The sequence below is a fragment of the Balearica regulorum genome, chromosome 5 (genome assembly GCF_011004875.1).
Source record: "Balearica regulorum gibbericeps isolate bBalReg1 chromosome 5, bBalReg1.pri, whole genome shotgun sequence".
NCBI classification, from domain to species: Eukaryota; Metazoa; Chordata; class Aves; order Gruiformes; family Gruidae; genus Balearica; species Balearica regulorum.
In genome coordinates this window covers 68,746,798-68,764,650 of record NC_046188.1, presented here as the reverse complement: position 1 = coordinate 68,764,650, position 17,853 = coordinate 68,746,798, and the positions used below count along the sequence as shown (strand labels likewise).

The following is a 17,853-nucleotide window of genomic DNA, read 5'->3' as shown; positions in this document are numbered from 1 at the left end:
TTGGAGGGTTTTTGTGGCAAATTCAGTGTATTGCTTTTAGATATAAATGAACAAATAATAACTTCCTAAGGATTGCAGAGGGAGGCGTGACCAATTCATATGTGGCACAGTGAAGTTCAGGGAGCTTTCTCAGGAACCAGCTTTGCGACGAGGCGATTATTTCAGTTCCATCCTTTCCCAGTATTGTAACTATAGGACACAATAGAGTAACATTTCCTGTGAGAGTTTTAGGGGACTGTAAAACATAAAGCAACAGAGGATTCTCCTAAGGAAAAAACAGATCCTAGCTATGTATAGTAATCTATAGTAATCATTCAGCTCACTGGTATGGTAGTCACACTACTCAAAGATGTAGTCTCTGAAGCCTTTATTGTAAAGCTCTTGAGAGTTTGTAATGCACCACAATAAAAGGAGAGTAAACAGGGTGTGCCCAAAATAAACCTATTACACAAAGACCAGCTTTATGTGACTGCATAGCTGCTGTCTTGGGGTCATTGCTCTGTGAACTTTTAAAAAATCTGCAGTCTTAAAATCCTTTCTGAGTAGAAAGTGTGTAATACGGGTTGCCGCCTTCTAGGCCTCCTCAAGTCCACCAGTATTCTGACACAGAGGCGGGTTGGCTCGAGTTCAAAGACCAAAAGGACTGAGCAGCCCAGACAGCTCCTGGATTGAGCTTCTTACGAGGCTCAGGGGCAAATTTCTGGCACGCCTTGTGACAGTCAGCATGATAAAGATTGGCTTTTTAATAAGACAGTCAAGTCTTGTTATTCTGGAGAAACCTGTAGCTTGAGTGAAAATGAGAGCAACAGACCCCTAAAAGAAGGGATTTCTGTATTGAACGTAACATCATTAATTTCTCACAAGTGCCTGGGTAGGAGGACAGAATGTCATAACCCAGCTGAAAGAAATGGGAACAATCTTATAACATAAAATGGTGATGCTGGTGATAAAAGTAAAGTATTTGTACTGGTGTTACTGGCTTTGTCTTGTGAGAGCTATGCTCCCAGGTCGGGCAGTGGACGTTTTACAAAGGTATCAGTAGTTTTTGTAGGCAGGCAAGAAACTGGTATACGTGGTTGGAAAGAGGAGAAAACCAGCTATAAAAGAGGATGGAAAAATCACTGTAAAGCTCTTGTTCTGAACGTATGGTGACTGAGAGAAGTTTCATTCTATGTTTTCTAACTAATAACTTGTCATTTGAAAGAAAGTTAAATTTCCCATATAACAACCTGAAAAGCGGCAGCTTGAGGACAGCTTATGCCTTTGTGGAGGAAAAAGAATGTGTACGCACTAATGACATTTCTCTTAGCTGCGAGAGATTGTATTTAGTTGAAAAAGTGTACTTAAGAGGACTGTGGATAAATAGTAAAGAGATGCTTTTGCATTCTTTCTCTTTGTGCAGGTGATTTGGTATCACGAGCAATGCACCACATGCAGTGCTTGAACACCATCCGCCCAGGAATGAGCCCCGTTCGGCAAACCCGGCAGCAGCAGCCTATCTCATGGTCCCCTGATGCTCTCCACACCCTCTACTACTTCCTACGCTGTCCTCAAATGGAGTCCATGGAGAACCCCAACCTTGATCCTCCAAGAATGACCCTGAACAACGAACGGTATGTAGGTCGGTCAACTGTTAGTAATCAGGGAGTTAGGCTAAGAAGGTCTCCTTTTGTGGAGTAACCGCGTGTGCATGGGCAGCTCAGGCAGCTTCGCACGATGCTACCTATCAGGCATCAGTTATTCCTGCAGTCAGGCCAGATTATGTTGTCAGCCTTGCCAAGTTTACGAAGCCTTGGAATTGGAACTGGAAAGTGAGCTGTTTTTTCACGCGGTCTTTCCGAGCGAGGCATATACTGTGTGCTGCCAACAAGGCTCGTCTAGAGATGCTGCCAAAAGTACATGTGGTTGCCTAAAGCAGTAAAGACCTTACCAAAGAAAATGTTACCTTCTGAATAGCACCAATTAACAATTGTCATCATTCTCGGGAAATGCAATGTCCTTTGCTGCGGGGAGGTTTGAAGGGATTTATAAACATCCTTCTTAAGGATTACTTCAGTTGATGCTGTATGTCTGGTATAGAAAGAAACATATAGGAAGCCAATAACTAAACAGAAAATGCAGTGGGTCTCCCTGCCTTCTGCCAGCATCATAACTGACTCTGAAAGTAGGCCCATTATTAGAGCGGGTCAGAAATTTTCCAGCGGGATGTTTTTTCTGTTAGAAACCTCCTTGGTTTCCTTCCTGCCCAGCTCCTTGGCAGTCTGCCTGACAGGCTGGTGGCAGCGGAGAGCTGAGGAGCCCTCAGAGCCCTGGCCACAGGTTGAGTTCCTTGACAGGTCGGGCAGTTCCTGCTCTCCTGCTCCTCAGCTTGAAGGCAGACGGATAGCTGGCTGCCTTGCAGTTGCGTCCTGCAGGGAGACCCAGGCCTTTCCAGACTTGTTAGTTTTCCTCAGTTTGGAATGTGTATCCAATTGTGTATTTATTTCAGAAATCTTACCTAAATGGGAAGCTCTAGTTTCTGATTAAGTCTACCCAGTATTTATGCTAGCTTACTCTTTGGATGTCTTTTAGCCTGCTGGACATTAGGTGATGGCTCTGTTCTGGCCCTTGCCAAATTCCCCGTGGTTGGGGAATTTTGTAGTGCAGTGAGGTGTTGATGCCTGGGATGGAGGCCATGTTCACAAAACAAAAAAGCAAGGTGCTTGTTGGACTGGTGAGCAGGGAAAGGAGAACATCTCTGCAGCTTTGTAAATAACGTGGTTTGTTCTTCCCACCTTGGGCTTTGCTGTACTCAGCCCCAGCATCTCAAGTTGGTATGACATCATGGTAACGTACAAATAATTAATTCTTAACATTCATTCCAAAAACCTGCAAAAGTTACCCCTCTCTCTCTTCTTCCTATCCTCTTCTGCACATGTGGGGATTATGGTGCTTCTTCCTCTGCTCCATGCTGGGTAGCCTGTTTTTCTTTAATTGAGATGCTTCCTTATGGTGCTCAGATTGCACTGTCTTCAGTCCATGCTTTTCTGATGCTGCAAGTCAACCCCACCTCATGCAGACCTACATTGGCCTGCACCAAGCCTGCCAGCTGATTTCAGCAGCCCTAAAGGCTTCTTGTAGCTGCGTTCACCACCATTGGAGCTGTGGCTGATGGCTTCATGGCTAGTGAGGAGTAAGAAGAAGTTTTGAGATAACAGTAGATTGAACTGTCTCCTTTTGATATCCAAAAGTAGAATTTTCCACTTTACAGGGACAGAAATGTGTTTGGGTTAGTGCTTAGACACTGTTTAATTTAGGGTTAAATGCACTACTTGCTTTGCTCATGACTATATCTTTGAAGAAGAGCCGAAAGACTTATAAAAAACATGCTTTGCTAAAGAGTATTCTTGAAGGAGAGCTGAAAAACTGATGGGACAACACTTTTAAGGCTCTGAATTTTCAGGCTAGGATGCAGAATATACATACTGGACAGAGGCAGCCTCTATAATTTCAGTTTTGGTAAGTTACTTTAGGTTAAGGGAAACTTCAAATAAGGAGAAAAATACAAAGTTGTCGCTCTTAAGCTGCCTGTTCTGCCGTAATATCTTGCATGTGGCTGGTCTGCGTAGCTACCTCCCCTCCCATGGTCACTTGTATTCATCCTCTTGGTTGCTGAACCCTCTTTCTGTACTTTATTGTAGTTTGTACGAGACTGACCTCTCTGAGGTCTCAGTCTTGTGGGAGCTCAACTATTTTACAAAGTCAAAAAGATTGGCTTTCTGTTTTTCCGATCCTTCCCCAAAATCCTTTCAAAAAAACAATCTGTGAGCGGAACTGTAGCATCAGAGAGAGGGAACTGATATACACATGTGAAGAACCAAGAGGAATTAAGCGAAGCTGAATAATTGCTAGCTCTGTTTTTTGGGCTCACTAATCTTAATCAAATGCTGTACCTAGTGCAGGGTGGTTTATTTTGCATTTCATGTTTGCACACTGTGCAAAAAATGAGTTTTTGTGGGGCCAGGTTCCGTAAAGTTGTACCGCTAGTTCCCACAGTTGTACAGCTGAAGCTGCTAAACAGCTTGTATCAGAAATGTAGATTAAGCTTTCTGTTTTGTGTTGTGTTCTTTGCAGTACTCTCAGTATAATGATGTTACTGCAGCTACTTGTTTTGTACGCTGAGGATAATAAACGAGTTAAATCAGGAATGCAGTCATCTCTCCAATTGCTCCCAAACAATGCTCTTCACATGGTTCACCGGAGTTTTTTTGGAATGCAGGCTGCAAGTCTATTCTATTTTAAAATCCGCACTAGATCCTATAACAGCTGGTGTAAGGGAAATTTCTGCCATTTTTTTTCTGACCAGTACTTAGCTGTAAAGGAAATTAAAGAGGGTATATTAAAATGGAGCAAAACCTGACATTAGAGGGGAAAAAAACAGAACCTGAGGACTATCGGTTTAAACAATTGGCTTTGAAAAGTTTATGAAACCTGGAAATAAAATGAATACTGCCCTGTATACCAGAAATGAACATCCAACCCTACCTTTCATTTGTTCCAAGATATATTTCTATGTGTCTTTGACCTCTGTGAATATTATTTAGCATAACCAGTGGGATAAATACTGCTAGCAGCACTTTGTACAGGAGATAGTTTACTCTTTCCTAGCTTAAGAGGAGAGACGGTTGAGGATGCATGTGAGATGCTGGACTCGTGGCATGATAGATGAGGGCACTGATTCACCTAATGTGACTTGGCAAAGCTGTGCAGCTAAGGTTTTTTTTATTCTTTCCTGAGCTGTGCTAAATCAGCTGCAAACTCGGCATTGCTCTTTTGTGTATTTATTTATGCTCTCTCTCTGGAATATACTTGTTATGTGTACTGCAATCCCAGTTTGTTTTCTACTGAAAAAAATCTTAGTCACAAACAAAGACAATAACGCTGACCTATTCTGCATTTGCCTGTGCTTCAGTTTCTAGGCTGCTCTATAAATCTATTGGTATTAAATACCAAACTGAAATTTAGCGAAGAGAGGCTGGTAGAGCTGCAGACTTGGTAAAACCTGATCTTGGGAAGATCTGTGAGCCACGTTGGAAGGAACTGCAGTTGTTCAGTACACCTAGAGACCTGACGACCTGCTATCTGTCTTGCTTGGCTTTCTTTTGTCTGTGAGCTTTCTGTGTGTCACTATGCGATGCAAAGTGCTATGAGAACCATAACACTTTAGGGTCTGGGAGGTCTTTACTGTACTTCAACATGAAGGCAAGCATAGAATTCAGATTCTGAAACCATGCCTAATGGAGGGTGTCACATGCCATAAAGGGCTTTAAAAAACACAGCCGCGCTTCTGAACATACCCTGCAGCAAACTATACAAGGTATGAAAACATACACACTTGCAGTTAGGTATGCAAGGCACCCCAATGAACAGAGCCAGTTTAAACTCATATAAACTGTGTGCCTTATCCATGCTAAACACCTTGGGAACTGGAGAACTGAGGTGGGTAAGCTGTAGAGTCCTGCAGGAATGGAGTGGATGTGGTTGTCTCTCTAGAGCTTGACAGATAGAGGAGCTTTCTGGTGTGGCCTCCAGCATGTGGATGATTTGGGATACCAATAGACTGAAACTCTGGGAAGTTTGTGGGTTGGTTATATCTGGTTCTGATACTTACCTCCAGGTGAAGGCATTAAAGCAGAAGGAGAGGAGGAGGCAGAATTAGAGAGAAAGCACTCAGGTACCTTAAGCAAAACATCTGAAACATTTCCACAACAAATGCAGCTGCTTGCTGTGTGACCAAGCCGTGGCCCACTTGGAACCCCAAAATGACCATATTTGCTGCATGGACAGTAAGCCATCTGCTGTTTGGTGTCCAGTAGGCCACCTGAGAAAGTGTTTTGCAAATACAGAGTGCCACTTGTGCAATACTTTGGACAACGAATTAGACCTTGAGGTGAGAACAAGCTGCTTTACTGAGTAAGGCTACACCTGACTGCCTGAAGGCGAAGAGCTTGTCTGTGTCATCAGAGAGCACATCTGTCTTCGTTGCTTCAAAAAAGTGTCTCTGCTGGGCACTAAGAATTTTACAGTTTCTCAGAGATCATAGTCTGTATGGTGTCAGAGGTCACACAATGTGTTTTTGGACCATGAAGAGTAAGCAGATGCGTGGCACTCCCTCTCTCCGCTCTGTTTCTGCTCTGGGTTTTTTCCCATTGCTTATGTCAGGCTGGCTGAGCTTGGGCGCACTCTGCAGTGTGAGATCATGTCCCAGAGCTGCAGAGCATGTTTGCTGGGATTGTTTGGGATACTGTGACTTCAGAAGGGCCATCCAAAGGTAAATGAAATTTCTTTCTCCCTTCTTTGCTTTTTCCCAAGTGGAATATAAAGCTTTTGTCTTATTTTTAACGGTGTGTCAAGGCAAGAATGCTCTCTCAGTGATACTTATCTTAGGGAGTATTTGTCTGCTCCTCATAGAGCACAAATTGAGGTCAATATTATAGTCTCATTTTACAGCTGGGTGGACTAGTCTACCCTAGGTTGACTTGGCCAGGATAGTGGTCTAGCTTTAAAGCTAGAAATAGACACCATTGACTGCCCTCGCTCTATCTCTTTTTGGTTATCATATGCATACAGCATTTATTTATTGTAGGAGAGTGAGCATGATCTAATACCTAAGAATAGGCAAAAAAGTTGGATCCAGCTTCCTTGTGTAGCTGATTATCTGTGTGTCTTTGGTGGGCTGCGCTTCTTCCTCTTCCAGCTGCCCTATTTAAAAAAAAAAAATAAATTGTGTTTGCCTATTGTTGATCTTGTTGGTCTGTAGAATGTTCTAAAAGTAATTCTGGGCTTGTCCATCACTGCCCGTGGATCCGGCCATGTCAGTCCTTTCTAAGCTATCCATGTTGCAAACATGCCAAGTTTTACACGTTGTCTGAGTTTGCTGGTGCATTATTCTATTCCAAATGTCAGTGAGTATAAAACAATTTACATCAGCAGAAGCACACAGACTGTACCCATCTGACTCTGTTGGTGAAAATCCAGTAAAACGCTAGTGAAATTCCAAAGCTGATGTAGGATTTTTCAGCTGCCAACAGTAAAATTTGGGGCTTGCCAATTTGATGGAAATTCACAGCTCTTCAGCTGGAAAAGCTGTGGACACTGCAAGAAGCCAGCTGCCATCACACAGGGGGCCACCTCATAAGAAGAGAGAAAGTTTTGGTCTGTTTTCTATGTGAAGGCATCTAGAAGGCTTGCCTCAGATTTGCTTCTTCTCTCGAGGAGTCTGTTTTGTGATGTGATTGCAAACAAACCTGAGGTCACTCGGTTCCTCCCTTGTCGCATGGAATCCTTTGGAAAGGCTGCTGCTCTTTCTGCTTCCAGCTGGATGGCTGTTTTGATCTACAAGGTTCAAAAAGGACCTAAAATTTTTTCTACTTCCATCAGGAGTCTTCCCATCACATCTGTTACCTCATGTGATCCCATGGATAAGCGTGCAAACCATATTTTTGAATATGGTCAAGCAGGAGAAGTGGACTGGTGCCTGCTCTCCTGTGCCACGTCAGCTGGGCAGGAGGAAGGAGCTGAGCTATCGACTCAGAGTTTTCTCTCTATGGAGTATTTCCAGCAATGCCTGCTCTGAAACGTTATTTATTGGGAAAGGATGAAAAATACAGCTGATGTTGCCAGAAGAAAAAATTGTAGCCCTTTCATGCTATTTTTGAGTGCTATTTGCTCAAATGCTATATTCTTCCAATATTCGCGCTATTGATTTAAATCGTCATTAGCTAGAATACGTCATATTTTTTTGTCTTGTGGCATATAATCCAAATTTACTCTGGCTAGCATGGAAACTAGCTATGGGTCTAAATTAATAGTTCCTGACACAGTGTCAAAATCCTGTCCAAGCATTCCTTGATTCAGTGGTGATCAAGTTTGTATCTTGGCCTTATTGTGCTCTTAGATTCCAATACTCACGCTCAGACCAGACTGAGTAGAGCATAAGTGGCCTTATGACCTTATTTTCTCTTTCATACGTTGTAAAATTCTGTCTGTCCTCAGACACATCAGAGACATGCCATTGACTTCTACTGAGAGAAAAATAATTTCCACGTGGTCTCTGCATCTGCTTTCCTGCAGCATTACTTTCAAGAGCCTTCTGGCATAGTTTCCCTATCAAGAGTCTTGCAGTGGCTGATGCAAATAGAGACCCCCTGTGCTATGGCTATTTCTAAATCCCCAGTGACCATCTGATGAAGATGGCCTCCTCATCACATTTTCTAAATTTCATATTTTGATAAAGCATTACTTTGATCTTACTTAGTACCTTTTTACTTGATGATTTCTGGGTGCATCATTAGAAATAACGAGAGCCTTCAGCTCTTTCCCTCACGGTTAGCTGCTTTCTTCCCGCGTGTTCAGAAAATGCCTGGCGCAACTAAATGTTCATTCTGAAATTGCTTGAGACAGGAGTGATTTGGTCACACAGATCGAATTTAGACAACGGTATCAATTCATATTAAGGAGAATACTAACATCCCAGTTACTAATGTGAATTGTCTCCAAGGAGTCTTGCTCTGTGTTGCACGGGCATCCAACTGGCAGAAAAGGAAGGAAAATCAGGAATAACCTGCAGAGCCTGCTGCTGAGACCTGTGTTTGCTTGAGCTGCATCCTCAACAGCACTGAGAAGTGTCACTGCTTTCAGAGCTGGTTAAGGCTTTTCAGGACAAATCTTTTCTCCAGATGGATGTTTCCAGACTCTCACTGATCTGTCATGAGGCTTTTTTTCCCCCCTCTACTCTTTTTAACTGCAGGTTTATGGAATTTTATTAAGTGCAATAGCTACATCATTGTCTGTCTTTTAGATTTATCTTTGGCCTAGCCTTTTCTAATTCAAATTTAATATATTTATGTCTGAATTCTTTTATTTTACAGCCATATCCCACTGTTACCATGCCACATCAGGAACAGAACTTGATACACTTAGTTCAATGAAAAGGCCTGCAATAAAATAAGTTCTGGTATCTTTTGTCTGAGAGATCTTAATATCTTTCTGTTCTGTCTACAGCTGCCTCACCAGTCAAGAGTAGATATATAGGAATAATAAAAGTAGACATTGATTCAGTCATTTGCCTTGAGAGAGAATAATGCTGAAATCATACATTTCTATTTAACAATATTTAAGTACACTCAAAGTATCCCTGAAGTCAACGGGGTGATTACAGAAAGATGTCAGTGAGCATATTCCAGTCCCACCCCCATGCAGTAGTCCCATTGATTTATTATTTTTCCCCAGAGCCATTTTGATATAAATATACTGATTAAATATAGGGAAATAGAAGGAAGCCTTACATTGAACTGTGTCATTATGGCATTGCTTGTTCAGAGCAGACATAAAAATGTGTGCCTCTTTGTTTTAAAGAAAAAAAAAAAAAGCTACTTGCTATTGAGGAAAGATTAGTTTGATAGATTTATTAGAAAAAATAAGAAGGCTATAAACTAAGATCAGCTTCCTTCACCAACGCTAAGGAGACAAGCTGCTCCCATGTATTTTTGCCTGTTACCATGTATTTTTTCCTGTATTTTACCATGTATTTTAACCAACTCTGACTTTGACCAGTTAATGTCAGACTTAATTGCGATTTTGAGACACTCATTCACAAGGAAGATGGAGTGAATGCCCCTATTTCAGAGCCAATCAGCTGCAATCAACACGTATCTATTGACTAAAATTATCTGTTCATTGGCAGTGCTGCTCCTTACCTTAGGCAGAATTATGTGTTTGTTGAGCCCTTACTAAATTGTTGCAGTATCTTGCATATCTTCCACAGTTTTGAGAATTGAGAACATACATCATTTAACTGGAGGAGTCAGTAGCTTTATCACGCTTGTGGTGAACAACTTTCACCTCTCTGCTGTTCATGGTGACATCTCAGCACATACAGCAGTAACATCTAGCCAGGAAAAAACAGAAACACGTAGAAACTACTGACTTTTTAACAGAATCAGATCCCGTGCTAGTGGGACTCCTTCTGCGTATGTGCTCCTGGTATCCTAACTGAAAGACTGAAGAGAGATCCAGCATGAGATGTTTGTCGTGTTTGTTTCTTACTCCACGTCTGTGTGTCTGTGCATGCTCTGAGCACCGTAGCATTGGGAATGTGAAATGAATTAAAACCAAGTCACATTAAAGTCAATAGGTGACAGACAGTAGTTATGTTTGGGTTCCTGGAAATATTCCTGCCTTTGCCTGGCATCATCTATCGAGGTATTTTTAAGTCTTTTAATTTTTTTAATTGCTCTTTTTAGTTCGAAGATTGCAGAATTGGAATGTGAGGGGTGACCTTGGCAGTAGTGAAGGGAATTAATTGCAAACCCTGAGGATCGAATTCATCCAAGTGTAACTGCTGAAACTGGCAGTGCAGTCTACTATGAATTAGATTCCCCCCCCAGTCTTTTATGTTGTTTGTATAAACAAACACTGCTCAGGGTTTTTTTTAACTCCATGTATCTCACACCTGGGACAGACTAGCCTTTCTCCCATATTACTGGCTGTAAGCAATTTGTAGTGTTATTGGAGTGTTTCCAAAGTAGTCTGTATCTTCTGATCTTTCTGTATTGGAGCAGGGGTGCGGTACAAACATGGATTATTTAAATTATCTGCAAAATTGCAAGGAGAACAACCTCACTGTATACGAAATCAAACAGAGCAGACTTCATGGATGCCCATGCCAGCCTGGGCACACAGGGAAAGCATTACAGGTAAAAAAGAGTGAAACAAAAATGTGGTGTTAATGGCTGTACGTGAAGCCACGTGCCAAAAAGTCAGGCACTTAGACTGTCTTGAAACCTTGCTGCTGCTTATGCACTAGTTTCCATGGACGATAGTTAAGGATGGTCTGAGAAGCCTCAGATGTCGCAGATACAAGCGTGCAGGGGGACAGATCACCTGAAAGATTCCCAATTTCATGTGGGCCTGGGCAACCTGCTCTAGCTGACCCTGGGTTTGAGCAAGGGGGTTTGGACTAAACGATGTCTAGAGATGCCTTCCAACCTCAGCCGTTCCATGCTGCTGTGGTTGTAACTACAGTGTTTGTCTCTTAAAATTGTTTTATGTGTGTCAGCCTGGTAACTTCCCAATCATTGATAGGTATCAATACATCGTTTCCTAGAACTGGCTGTTTGGGTAGACAGCAGGGAGTAGCTGATCCTTACCACCTATCCTGAGAAGTACCAAGGTGTTTGATGATCTTTGCCCTGTCAGTTACAAAACATTCATTTGAAAAACATTATTTTCTGCTTTCATAGGCATTCTACAGTGGACCACAGTGCTTGCTGGAAATCCCCAGAAAGACTTTGACCTAAGCCATTTCTGGCAAATGTCGCCTATTTGTAAAAATGTTTGAAAACTAGATAGATGATCTTTGGCTGTCTCGTTTAGCAATGAAGAGATGACAGCCATTGTGCGTGTGTGTGCTACCACTCCGCAATTACTGTAACTACAGCTACAGTAATTACTGTAACTACTGTAAAGATGTCCATGTTAAGTTCTTGGCTTCTGCTTTTCAGTTTCCATCTGTTCAGATAAAAAAGAAGGTGCAAGAAAATGAGAGCCTGGCAACTTAGCTGCCTGGATTCTCAGGGCTGGTATAAACAGAAATCTTCAGTGCCTGTAGGCACCCTGTGTTGTCTATGGTTTGTTGTTTGCTGTTTCATGATGAGAAGACTAAGTGGCAAGCTAGCATCAAAAATGAAGGAAAAATAATCCAAGGAAACTTAAAACAAAACTGTTGCAGCATGTGTTACTAAAAAGGCATTATAGAAATGCAGAAATGAGTAAGACAAGGTCTTCTGACTTCTTTTTCCACCTCTTGGACAGTGACTGCCCATTGAAATAGTAGAGGACTGACTGAGAGTGTAAACTTCTCTGCTTGACTCTAGATGGTTTGCTGTCATTTAATATCAGCCTGTCCCCATTTTTCCTAGGCCCAGATCCTTAAAACCTGTATTGTGATACCAACGTAGTGCTCTTGTAACCAGTGTAAGTAAAAAGCTGTACTTCTGTGGATGAAAGGTTCTGAGCATATTGCAAAGAATGACGATGGTAATAAGCCAACAAGTTCCTTCTTTTTCAGTAATTGCTGTTTCCAATTGAAGTTAATATTATTTCCTATTGGAGTAAATTACAGACCTTCACGTGCAGAACTTGCCTGTTTCCTGTGGCAGGAGTTAGCTGGTGCTTTAACAAAGGCCATGCTAAGCAAAGACACAATTCTGAGCTTTTGCTGTGCAGCAGCCAGGGCTGGCAGGTTGTTGATGTTTTTGCTCTTATTGTTCCTGACATCTTTGTAACAGAGAGCTAAGAGCTAAATTCTTCTGAAGAGTAAATATTTCTGGGTATAATTTATGATAATAGCAACAATCATTCTTTCTCTTTAACCTTGTGGAGATTAGAAACTAAGCTTTCCCTGGGGTAATCCTAGATTGGTATGCCTCTGCTTTGTTTCCTTTTTAAAGGAGACCCTGGCAGCTTGCACTTCCTCATCCTATACCTACGAGTGCATGTACTGCCATGACCTGGTGGTCACTTATGAAGCTGAACTGTACTCTTTTCATCACATGTTTTTACAGTAAATGCTGAACTGGCTGTTTTAAAACGCATGTCTGCTCTGCAAGACAAATCCTATTCAAATGAGTTACATGTCTGAGCTGATTCGGCTCTGGTTCATGGATTCTTCTGGGGCTAAACCACCTTGTGTTGCTGCACTGCCTGCTGGTCTAATGTGTTTGCTTAGAGAGGAGACAGAGCTGTGTTTTGCTCTTACTACTTATCAGTATAAATCTGGAGTGATGCTGAAAGGGGTCGTTTCAGTCTGGAGTCAAACTACTGGGAACTCCAGTTCCACTGGAGAGTTTGTACCTGAAGTTCTTTTTTCCATGGCTTAGAAAGCATATCATAATGCCTAGAGAACAGATGAGGGAGACAGAAGCTCTAAGTTTTTATTCCTAGGCTTGCTGGAAGACTCTCTGCTACTAAAAGGAATTCACTCAGCCATTCCTCATCTCTTCGGCTTCCTTCAGAAATGCAAAAGATCCTTCCAGAGAAACATGGGATCCTTCTGGGACCTTTAGAAGTGCTAGGATTTTTCAGTTGGAAAGGATGACATCTCCATGATGCAGTACTAGGAGAAGATAGTTAAGCTAATTGAGATAATATAATATAAGCACATTAGCATGAAATTATAACAGGATTAATATAACCTGCTCAGAAGGTATCTTGTTATAATTATATTGCTTCCAGCATCCAGACTGTGTGATTAAGAGTTACCTCTGTGCAGCACTGCACTGTGCCAGGTAGTCAGTGCTCAGTTCCCTGTTGTGGCTGCCAAATTCTTCAGAAAAGATCTCTCTGAAGAGTTGATGTGTTAGAACATCACAGAACCATATGTTCCTTAAATGACTTTCCATCTGGGCATCCCATTCTTCCTTATACAAGAAGTTACAATAGTTTAATTAACTCACTTTGGAACCTCTTTTAGTCTGCTAAACTCTCTGTGTTGAGACGGTCAATGTACTGAAGGGTCGGTGCCCAAACTTCATCTGACTGTCCGTGTGGAAAGGGCATTCGTCCCAGGATGGTGACATGTTGTAGTTTGGACTATGTACAGCTTTATTTATATAGTCAGGGCTCAAAGGTACTGGCTGTGAAGAAAGGCAAATGAAAACTAGTTTATTTCTCAAATAATTTTGTTTCTTCAGTTTTCTTTGAGGTAAAAACTCTGGGAAGAAAGGTGTCTGTTTCCCATGTTTTGTATATGTTTTATTGATTAGTCTTCCTTTGTGTTTGGAATGCAGAGTGCTGGGTGTTGATAGAAAGGTTCATTCAAGCAACAGGTAATGAAGTGTCGAGCAGATGACGATTTTGAATGATAACATTTTTGTCAACAAGCTGAAAAACAATATTGGTGCACATTGTGCTTGGTGTCAGAACTGATGCACGTTTAACATTGTCATTTTTAACATTCATTGATGCTTCTGTGGCTTTAGATGTGCTTTCTGGCAGCAGAGTTTTAACAGGGCTGAAAAGAAAAAAAATCCTTGTAATTTGATATTAGAAACAAAAATTATTATTTTGTCATGCTAGTCATTAGCAGAGTGAGTAGCTGGAGCTTGAAATTCCTCTGTGTTCCTGTAGTAACCGCAGTGCTGCACCCTCTGCAATGGTCAAAATGAAGCAGGTTGGACCTGTTGCAAGAACAGGTTTTAGCTGTGTATAAGACAACTCTAGTCTCTTACCTCATATTAGAATGTTTATCTAATCTATTAGTATAAGTCTGTTTAAGTGTGCCCTTTTAGAGAGAGAGAGATGGGGTAACAGATAACCTTGATATGGAGAGCTGTATGACACTTGGGTTTTTTAATTTACCTCCTAGCCTGTACTGCAGGTGTCATGGGTATAAACAAACATTGCTAGTGTCTTATTCAGTTATTTGCAAACTCAGTATAAAATCTGCAACTCTTGTAGTTCAGAGTATGAGATATAAAACTTCGGTAGTATAAGTTGCTTTGTAGGAAAGTATTGCTTATGCTGTTGTGCATGCTGCTGGCCTCCTGTTTGTGCTAGTGGTGTTGGCAACCTTGTGCATGACTGTGACAAGATTTGAAGGTAAGTGCCTTTACATATCTCGTTTGCAAGATTGTCATCTGTGAAGATTTCCCCTACTTCTGGTGTAGAAATACATGTATTTTGAGGAGTTGTTGAAGTTACCTCTAGATTCTGCAGTGCGTATCTGGGTAACATTGTTCTGAAGAAGCTGGGAGGGCAGTTAAGTGGGTTAGCTTTATGAGCTTGACAGCATTTGAAAGACTTGAGACCAGACTTGCCAAAGGTCCTCATGTTTTGTCAACTATGGCTATTGTCTGTGGCACATAAATTCATTATTAGAGGAGTTCCACAACTCTGGCCTTAGATCTATGGACCTTTTTCTAAGAGAAAGCAACGTGGGTTTTGTATTGCAGTAGAGACATCAGGAGGCTACTAATACCCAAGGTAGCAAAATCTTCTTAGCTTAAATTTACGTGTGCCCTGTCTGCATTGTTCTTGGTTAGATGACCAAACTGTTATCTGCTGAAAAATCTCCTGCTGGTATATATTGAGGTCTTGAAACATAACATTATTATTTGAAATTCACTGAAAGTTCATATGCTGTAACATTCAAAGCAAGAGACCGTTCAGCAGCAGTGCCAGCAGATCTAAGTAACAGTGCTGAAAGCAGACTTAATAGCTGGAATTTGTGGCATCTGCAGCTCCAAATGGTGAAATTTAATGCATGCATACTCTAAATTTAGGATATTTGGAAACTCAAAGAATTTGAGCTTTACCAATTAAGTCCACCTATCAGAATCCCATGGTTAAGTAGTTATGTCTGCCGTTTGTAGTGCTACTTAGGTTTATTGATATCCCTTGATATGACCATAAAAATCACGGTGACAGAAGCATAAAAAGAGTTTGAAATTGGGAGATTTCACAATTTTAACACAAAATGGAAGAGTGAGGGAATTTCTAGTCTGGCATAGGAGGACTGACTTCATCACAATGGTTAGGACGAGGTGATGTTCTCTTGCAAAATGATAATTAAAAAAATGCCACACTGGCATCTGTTTCATCCAGCAGTGATGTTACTCCTCCTTCTAATCCTTCATTAATGACAGATCTTACGTGTCTTACCTGGCACTGACTTATAGAAGGCTACTGCTTGTTCATTCACAAGTGCTACACCCTGTGGCCTTGATTGCCTTTTATTCAAGAAAATAGACTCTTGAATTTTGGCTGTTTTGTGAGACCTTCTGTGACTGCAATACAGCAGCCAGAACCTGGATTGTATGATTACACTATTGGGTAGAGCAGCTACCTGATTTTAGTGCACACATTATATTATTGTACCTAAGAGAGCTCCAAAATCAGTTCTTTCCATCTGCCTGTATTGGTGTGTTCCTCATGCCTTCATGCTAAATTAGTTTCTGGAACTTCTCAGATTCCAGGAATGTGAAAAGTCAGAAGATTACTTAGATTTTCATTAAGAGAACAGTGACATCAGCATCAGGTGAGATGGATGTTAGAAGGCGGCCACGCTCACAGTAGCATAATATGGCACAGAAGTGTTACATCAGTCAAACATTCAAAGAATAGACATTTCATCAACTTTTTCCTAGTCCTGACAATGAAAGAATAATCTTTTAACCTTGAAATGTTTAGCTTCTAGATACCGTGAGTTTGTGTTTGAAAATTTCTCTTTTGAAATATTAATTAGGATTTGGCTTGCACAGGGAAATGTTTCCCTGTTTATTGTGAAAACCCTTTGCTTTGGTGAGGATTGTCTTTGTTTAGCTGAACAAACTTTTGCAGTTATAATTAAACAGTTTTCAGTATTCCAGAACTGCACAAAAATATTTATCTTTCTGGCTTTTTGTTCACACAGTTGTAACTAGGGAGCTTCAGGCAATTTTCATAAGCGTGGCAATGCTCTGCCTTCAGGATTTTACAACTGGGCCCTGAAAATTAGTTCCGTGATTGAATCTGGCAGATTGGTTTTGGCTTGAAAATCAGCGTATGTTTTTAACATATGCATGTTGGCAAATCAGATTGAAATCATAACTAAAAGGCCTGTTATCTCAATCCTACTAGTGTGTTTGGGAATTAAGTATATTGGCAAAAAAAAAAAAAAAATTTTGAAGGATGAGTCTCAGTACTGGATAGTGAAGAACCACGCAGACCCCAGATAAATCTGCTCACAGATAGAAATGGATTTGTTTTTTTCAGTTTGCCGGCATAGCTGCTGGAATGAACCATAGGAGTTACCTCTTGGTTTTTCTGCCCACAGGATCAAGATTAATCCAAGAATAGCTGACAACCCATTCTGGCGCTCTGCCTGTGTTTATCTCTCCCTATCACACAGAATGCTGTTGCAGGCTCATTTCTTTAATGCACGTAGTTTGTATTCATGTCCTGCCCCAAAATGTGCTAGCGTTTTCCGTTGCAAGAGGAATTATCGCACGTGGCAAAGTTTCCTCAGTCAGTCCCCTTGGTCCTGGGTACCGGGGCTCCACATGTGAGACTGGTTTGTGGGGAAACGTTTCTTGTTCTCGGTTAGACAATGATGCTAATTAAAAAAAAAAAAAAGAAAGGAAAAAAAAAGAAAAAAAAAAAGTAGTATTTAAAACAAGGACACAAAGGGACTTTCTAAGATTTTCCATGTGAGTTGAGTTCAAAGGACAGTTTGAGGCAGTTTGCAACTTCCCCTGTAACTTGGCACAAGCCAGTTTGGGCTTTTAGAAACTTAAATTGTAAAAGCAAAAACGACCGTCAGTAATTTCCGAGGGGCACGCAGACACAAAGCGTCCTTCCTGCAGGTCTGGGCAGGCCTGGGGGCAGCGGCGAGCTGTGTTCTCACCCCACCTGCCCAGCAGATGCAACCGCTGCTTCCTTCAGAGCAACTGTTGTGAAAGGGCTGGGCCACCATCAGATCTTGTCCAGAAAGCGTTTTGTGCTTGCAAACCAGGGTAGTCACCTTTTTATAAGAGCTAGGAAAGGCTTAACAGATTTGATGTCAATGGCCTGAGCCACTGTTCTGTGCTGGGAAGAGCCAGTGTCTCGGTGATGATGCGGGGATGCTCTCAGCTGGTCAGAGATGGGATTTGAGACCCAGGTCCTTCAGAGATCTGTAGAATTGACCTCTGCAAGTCTGGTGGGACAAGCTGTCACGAGTAGCTCACTGGCAAGTGCTGTTTTCTGTGTCTAATTCAATGGATGTAACAGCAAGTCACTCCTCATAGTTCCATCTGATCTTGCAAGGGATTTAAATCTGCACCGGTATATTAA

At 41.5% G+C, this 17,853-nt stretch overlaps 1 protein-coding gene across 3 annotated transcripts in view; it reads left to right on the top strand.

The window, feature by feature from the left end:
- The window catches only part of ABTB2 (ankyrin repeat and BTB domain containing 2), a 158,930-nt gene that overhangs the window by 104,118 nt on the left and 36,959 nt on the right, over positions 1 to 17,853 (top strand). For all 3 annotated transcript variants that reach the window (XM_075755429.1, XM_075755431.1, XM_075755430.1), the window contains one exon: positions 1,403 to 1,613. In XM_075755429.1, the coding sequence (XP_075611544.1) occupies positions 1,403 to 1,613 (211 nt within the window). The remainder of the gene's footprint in view (positions 1 to 1,402; positions 1,614 to 17,853) is intronic.